This window comes from Stegastes partitus, unplaced genomic scaffold (assembly GCF_000690725.1).
Source record: "Stegastes partitus isolate 25-593 unplaced genomic scaffold, Stegastes_partitus-1.0.2 Scaffold66, whole genome shotgun sequence".
In the NCBI taxonomy this organism is placed as follows: Eukaryota; Metazoa; Chordata; class Actinopteri; family Pomacentridae; genus Stegastes; species Stegastes partitus.
Genome location: NW_007577797.1, coordinates 972,119 through 979,731, shown reverse-complemented (window position 1 = coordinate 979,731; position 7,613 = coordinate 972,119). Strand labels below are relative to the sequence as shown.

Here is a 7,613-nt window from a genome sequence, read left to right as displayed (position 1 = left end):
CTTTTTCTTTTTTCTTTCTTTCTTCTTCTTCTTTTTTTTAAAAGCAGTGCTAATTCATTTATTACTTTTTTCTGGTAGTGTAAGTCAGTTAATTCACACAAGTTGGAGAACAAGCATGAATCAGTCTCTTGAATCTTACAATCTTGGGTTAAAAGACCTTTGCTTCTAATTCAGTGCAAATTTAATACGTGTATCATTCCTCGAATATCCAATAAATCCCACGAGCTAATAAAACTTCTGATGTAGCGTTTTTCCATCTGCTTTCGAGTCTGAGGAATTAGGAGGACGAACATACTTTTAATGCAGTTATTGAATGCGCACGAATCCCTCTTTAATTAATTTACATGAAGTACTTTGGAGGAAAAAAAAAGTGACTCACCAATTTCTCAATAAGAACAAAGTTTTCATGGATACAAAGGAGTGTTGAGCCTGATTCATTCTTGATGAAACACAAAACGAAATCTTGGCACATTTCTCACTAACTGGTAATTTATGAGGCTGTTAAGATAAAGGTAAATGAGGCAAATGACTGAAACTCATATTCGATTAAAAAAACATCAGAGTTCGCATGAGCGAGTCTTAGTTGTTTCAATAATTTCCTCTTGTCTACATTTATGAACAACACTGATTCATTTAATTTATTTTGAATAAATAATAATAAAAAAAACGAGTTAATTCATGCAAAGCGTGCCTGGAGGGGGTTGTGTATTTATTAACTTTGTATTCTGACAGTGCAAAGTCATTTTCAAAGTGTAAAATAGATGCAGTGATAAATAATAATAATAAAATATGTGACAGGTGATGTTTCTGTTTACATTGGTTGGATCAATAACAAAATACTGGAGCCTAGTGTTTAAAAAGAAAACAACTTAATATCTCTGATTCTAATTTCTATACAAAATAAATTATAGAGGCTTGTTAGAATGTAAAACTTTATGATTGGATGATAAACACTCAACCAGACTCTATTCAAAAAAATGTTAATTTAAAGGAATGTCGTCTGTTGTGACACATACAGCTCTAACAGCTTCTATCTTTTATGGGCCAGAAAGGTTTTGTTAATTGTGAGACAGGTTCACCACTTGATGGCGCTGGACTGATGTGAACGTCTGAAAAGTTACAGAGGACCTCCAACACATCTCTCAGTTTGAAATAAAGATTTACACTAAAAGTCGAAATCCATTTTTACGCATCTATGACCGATGGTTACTCCCATGTTTAGGGCCGAAAAAGCAAATATTTTTCACTTTAGTTATTTTCTTCTTCTTTAATAATTTGAATACATTTCACAGAATGCAGTATTTTAGGTTTATTCGATTTATTTTTGCTAGAATTATGGAGCGCGTTTGGTTTAATCACCCACAAAAACGGAGTGACACAAGTGACAGCCTCACACCTAAAAAAAAAAAGTCACATTTGAAAGAAAAGCTTAACGGCTGAAAGATGATCGCCCAGAGGCAAAACTGAACAAACCATCATTTATATTTACTCTGTAATGCTTCACTCATATCCACTGTGACTGGTTGATTTAATAATGTCTGTACAACATGAGCCCATAAAGATGGTGCAAAATCACCAAACATGCATGTTTTATATTTAGGATCAGTTTATCCAGACAAATATGTTTTAATTAATACATATCAACATGCTTCCTATTAGGCTCACACACATTATAAAAATGTCCCTTAATAATAAGATTAACAGTATTTTCCTGTGTGTGTGTTTACAGCCAAACTTATTGATATTATTTATTTTATTTGTTAAACACAACGAAACGTAACAAAAATATTCATGCCATCACCCAAACGCCTTATAATTAATTTAAATTAACGGAAACGTCCACACACTGCACACACACACACAGCATCGTGCTCCAGACGCACGGCAGAGGCCTTATATCTGGGGCTTGCATGCTCTGCGTGACCCGTGACTGATTCGAGTTAACAGCTGACTCTTTTCCATTACAAATGGCTCGCGGATAATCTAGATAACTACCGGATCACGCAAACTGAGCTGCCTGGATATGTCGCACCAGTCTCCGGCAGTAGATTTCACAAGACATTCGGATTAAAATAAGCTATCATAGGTCTTCCTCAAATTATAGCATTTATGCATATTATCCTGTTTTGCGCATGACTTTATGTCCTGCGCAGATAGTTTGGAGTTTTGTTTCTTGCAATTCAAAAATCCCAATGTGCACGCGCTCCCCTAATGCACCACATTAAGTCTAAATAAATAAAAGAAAAAAGCTTGTGAAAACATCCTCTCCGAGCTGAGCAATAACCATACCAGCAATTACACTTTCCTAAAGATCTTTTTTATCTTCCAAAAAAAAATCTATTTTTGCGCATAACATTGCGTGGAATAAAAGCTCCAGATTATGCGGACTGTAGGCCACCATGAATGACCACTAGAAAGGATGTAGGCCACACCAAACTTTTTTCCAAAAACCACTCACAGTTAATTTTCAAAGACCTTTTTTTTTTTTTTGTTATTTAATTTTTTTTCCTGGCTTTTCATTTTTGTCCCTGTGACGTCTCCTCGCCATGTGACCAGGGCTGTGGTATAAAACTGCAGCGAAGATCCGCCCCCTGTGTGATTCAGGTTTGGCCCTTTTGCAGGTTTTCCCGGCGCAGTTCTCAGCCTGGCATCGGCGGGGGTCGCTCCCTTTAGTCGGCGAGAAAGAAACCTGAAAACATATGGAAATAGGGAGAAAACCGGGGGACATCTCTGACCGGCGGCGACACGTGCTCCTCTCCTCTCCCCCTCCTCACATGAGTTTTTGAAGAGGGAGGGCAGGGCAGCTTGTGCATCTCATCGTCTTCCTCATCGGGCGTCGGAGCGCACAGCCGTGTGTGAGCCATGACTCTGAGCTCAGAGATGTCGGATGCCTCCATCCTTTCGGAAGAGACTGACATCGACGTGGTCGGAGAGGGCGAGGATGGAGACAACCAGACGCGCTCCTACGTGGACGAGGTGGCGCAGATGCACGACGGCATCCTCCTGGCCGGCTCTCCTCCTCCGTGCCTGGACAGCTCCACCTCCTCCCGGGATACCTACAAGCCGGCGGGTAAGAACACCCTGGTGAAGCCCCCTTACTCCTACATCGCCTTAATCACCATGGCCATCCTGCAGAGTCCCAAAAAGAGGCTCACCCTCAGCGAGATCTGCGACTTCATCAGCAACCGCTTCCCCTACTACAGGGAGAAGTTCCCGGCCTGGCAGAACTCCATCCGACACAACTTATCCCTCAATGACTGCTTCGTCAAGATACCGAGGGAGCCCGGGAACCCGGGGAAAGGCAACTACTGGACCTTGGACCCGGAGTCAGCTGATATGTTTGACAACGGGAGCTTTCTGAGGCGGAGGAAACGCTTCAAGCGGCAGCAGACGCAGGACTTGCTGCGGGAACACAACACTTTCATCCCGGCAGCGGCTGCGTACGGCTACGGACCGTACGGCTGCGGCGGATACGGCATCCAGCTCCAGTCCTACCACACGCACTCTGCGCTTTTTGCTTTCCAGCAGCAACAGCAGCAGCAACAGCAGCAGCACTCCAGGCACACAGGAACCATTATCCCCTCACCGTCTCTGATGCCCACCACCACGGACTTAGCCCGGAGTAGGTTTTACCCTCAGCTCAGCTCCAGCCTGGGCTCAGCCAGCGTGCAGGCTGCGTCCCCGGTGCAGAAGTCGAGCTCTCCGGTGCAGCGCTCCCCCTTCTCCATAGAGAGTATCATCGGAGGGTCGCTGAGCCCCTCCAGGACTTCTCCGGTCGTTGTCCCGGTCTTACCCTCCTCTCTGGGGCCTGCAGCCTCCAGCCAGCCGCAGAGCGTCCACCCCGGAGCCGTTATACACCCGTTTGAAAACTTTCCGAGCAGAGTTGTGAGCGGCACTAGCGCCTGTTAAATGTCTTAACTACAAACTTTTTTCAAGAAACTAAAAACAAAAAAAAGAAACAGCATCAAAAACAAAAATCAGCCCTCTTTGAAGGTAGGATTATTTTTGTATGTTTGTTTGCTAGCACGCAGCTGAATGATGGACATACCGATCACTATTTGTGCCTATATTCATGCTGTTTATGGAGATATATTTATGTTCAGAAATGTCAATCAGACTTTTAAACCACCAACTTTTCCTTGTATTTTCCATGAAGTGATTCGTTTCAGTCACTGTTTAGGGCGTCTCAGGACTTAATGGACAGGTTATTAAATGATCACATGTTTTGTTTTTTTTTTAAAGTAAAAAAAAAAAATAGGCTAATAATGTATTTGTGTCAAACACATCCATGTTTTTTTATTAGTAAGAAAAAAAAAATCAAAACAAGGTTTGGAGGTTTTGATTTGAACTTTGTATTAAAAGAAAAACACAGAGCAAAGTCATAGCCTACATTTATAATAATAATATGCAGTGTGTGTTTATTTCAGTAATAAAACATTGTACATTTTTGGCAAGTATTGTGTAATTGAAGTGTGATATTTTTACACGGTTTGTTTTTCAACAAAAAATAAATATCGTTTTGCAAAAAAAAAAAAAAAAAGAGGAATTTGTTTGGAAATAAATGTATTAATTAACTGGGCCTGAGCTGCGGCCCCCAGGCTGCAGGAAATAGACCGAACCATGTCGCCAAAAAGCAAAACAAGGAAACGTTAATGATGTTATTGTGTCATTTCACTGTGGTTGTGTTATTTTAATGAAGCAATACAGTAAAAAAAGACTCAGCTTCAGGGAAGAAGATAAAAAAAACTATCAGACAGCATGTGTGTGTGCGCGTCAGGGGGCCCCGTATCTACAAACACAGATATCAGTTGTTTGTTCAGATGCTGCACATTCTAATGTCAGTGTTGCACACTTTGGAACATGCGCACACGGGGCCTGCGTGTCCATCTGACCTCTCTCACACTCATCCTCGTAATTACGGTGAGCGGACAGGAGGGTGTCAGCGGGGTGAGACAGGGGCTGTATTTTGCCTGCTGCAGGTCGGTGATTACACCGGTGCTGATGTCGACAGCTGGCGAGCTCTTGAGAAAACACTCCTCGTCCGATATTTCATTATCTGCTCTTATTTGACACAGTTTCTCTCCCCCCCCCCGACAAGAGAAAATGAAATGTTGCTCCTCAAGTCTGCACCAAGCGGGTCAACAGGGCTCATGGACGGGCGCGTATTTGGAGGTTAAAATCACCTTATTACGCGCAGCATTTCCACTGTTGGCTCACCTTTATTTTTGGCTCTTTTTGGCCCTACTTAGACAGTAATTTGTAACCGGAGGCTGCTATTTTTACGCGCAGAGAAATTTGCATTCAATTAGACGCGCCGTAAAAGATCTGATTACTTTTTTTTTTTTTTTTTTAAACATTTGCAGGCATTACTCATCTCCAAAGCTGCTCCCTGCGCTCTGGGCTCCACGGCACCTCCGATGCTGCATGTTGTCAGACCTGCTCGTTTTAAATTTTTCATCAGCTCTGTATGTTGCCTTTTTACTGTTACAGTCCACGGCTGCTTCCGTGACTGGATGTGTGCGCCCCGTCGCCTGCGTGTGTCTGCCTCCCCCTGATTCAAAGCAACGTGTGTGTAGTAGATGGCTAAATTGGTGCAGGCTTAGAGCCAGTTCACTAGGCCATGAGAGGACAGCTATTGCGTGATGATGTAACACGCAACGAGAGACAGACAGGAACACACACACACACGCACACACACGCACACGCACACACACAGAGCAGGCAGTAGGGAAGGAGGTCAGTTGTACTGTATGCGCTTGTTTACAAATAGAAGGAGCTAAACAGGGAAAAAAGGGCAAGAATATAATAACTCGTCTCGTGTCGTGGGATTCCTCCACTCGCAGCCAGAGTCCTGCAGGATTTACCTTGTCCCTGTGGTGATCAGGCATCAGTCTATGTATTGTATTCCATGTTGCCTGACGCACCATTAGCTGTGCGTTTTTATTCGATCCTCCTCTCTCAGGCCTGTGCTGTGCTTCCTCACATGCGCTCTTTCATCATGACGTGTTTACGCTCCTGTGACATTCTATAGGATCTTCTTTGGGGTTGCATGAAATTTAAAAACGCAGTTTACCAGACACCCCCCGCTCTTTTTAACGCATTGTCTTTGCGCATTTGTGCAAGTAGTGACCTCTGAACCTCGGTAGGAAGGTTGGAGGCTGTTCATATTGGCACAGGCTTGTGTTCATCAGGGCATCCAGGGTTCCGTTTTTGGTAACTCTGGATGGAAGCAGTTAAACGCCACATTCAGCGTAATTTACTTCAAAAAAAGAGGACTGTTTAAAACGCTTCCTCGGGACCTGAACCTCATCTTATCATGTTGTATGCTCTTTGAATGTTCTCATTTAATATTTATGCGTGTGACTGTGTGTTGACTGAGGCCTGCGCTGCCATTTTGACCACCAGGCTTCACTGGTAAAAGATATAATGTAGCTGAAGAGAAGTGGAGTGGGTGAAGACGGAAGACGAGGTTAAATAAAAAATACGCACGCACTATGATTATCTATCTATCTATCTATCTATCTATGGACAGGGTTGTTGTCCATCAATATATATATTCATGGTGTTGATGCCTTTGACCTGTGTGATAATCAGTCATAAATAACATAAATATTAACTGCATCTAGAAATGATTATTCTTATTCTTATTATTCTTATTCTTATTCTTCTTCTTCGTATTATTATTATTATTATTATTAGTATTTTTTTTGTATTGAAAAAAGACTCCAAAATATATTTATCTGACCAATCAAACATAGGGATCATATTTGAAATAATAATAATTTTTAAAAAACATATATATATATATGTACATATATATATATGTGTATTTTTAGTTGTTACTTTTGAGAGTCTAAAATAAAGCACGCAGTCAACTATGCTTTCTAAGACTCATGTAAAAATGCCTGTAACAGTGCAATAACCCAGAATTAATCTCATGACATGTTTTCTCCGGAGTTGCAGCAGCAGAATATAGGTAGTGGTGCAGTCTTCATTTTTCTTTCTTTCTTTCTTTCTTTTTTTTTTTTTTTTTTTTTTTTAAAAGGGGGGGTCTTTTCATGAAATGTCACGGATCATGTGGGCATCAGCCTCCTTGAGCATGACTGAAGCTCAGTTAGCAGTTTATCCTGCTGGGTCACAGGTCATGAGGAGAGGGGATAAAGCACAACACTCAGCCCATAAAAGACACCGGGCTTTGGGGTAAAATGCGTAAAGACTGTGAGAATAATCTATATTTCAAAGAAAGTGATAAAAGGCTTCAGTTTGAGCTGCAGGACAGTAAACAGTTCTTTTTTTAAGGCGACATTTGGCCTCATTGAACTACAACAAAAATGGCACACTGAGCAAATTAGTTTGGTCAAAGCAGCAGAAGTTTGTTTTCTGCAGATACTGGAGTGAATGTGGCGACCACAGAGGCTGGATTTAAAGTGTAAAACGCACATCTGTGGGGGAAATACGAGTTAGAAACGTCTTCTGGCCTTAAAGGGGGTTCAGCTAGAAAGTAAAACTGCCAACATGCTGCTGCACATGTGCTCGAAAACGAAAAAAAACATGAGCTTGTGTAATTTTAGGATAATATTCACGAGGCTTTTATTATTGCTAACTTATTTAAG

General features: G+C 41.7%; 1 protein-coding gene across 1 annotated transcript; it reads left to right on the top strand.

Moving 5' to 3' along the window:
* Positions 1-2,601: 2,601 nt before the first annotated feature.
* Positions 2,602-4,540, top strand: foxd1 (forkhead box D1). Its single transcript, XM_008276184.1, has one exon. The coding sequence runs from the start codon at positions 2,863-2,865 to the stop codon at positions 3,907-3,909; it is 1,047 nt and encodes a 348-aa protein (XP_008274406.1). The 5' UTR covers positions 2,602-2,862; the 3' UTR covers positions 3,910-4,540.
* Positions 4,541-7,613: the final 3,073 nt, after the last annotated feature.

Coding starts and splice junctions, on each gene's coding strand:
- foxd1 (XM_008276184.1), top strand. CDS start 2,863: ATGACTCTGAGCTCAGAGATGTCGGATGCCTCCATCCTTTCGGAAGAG.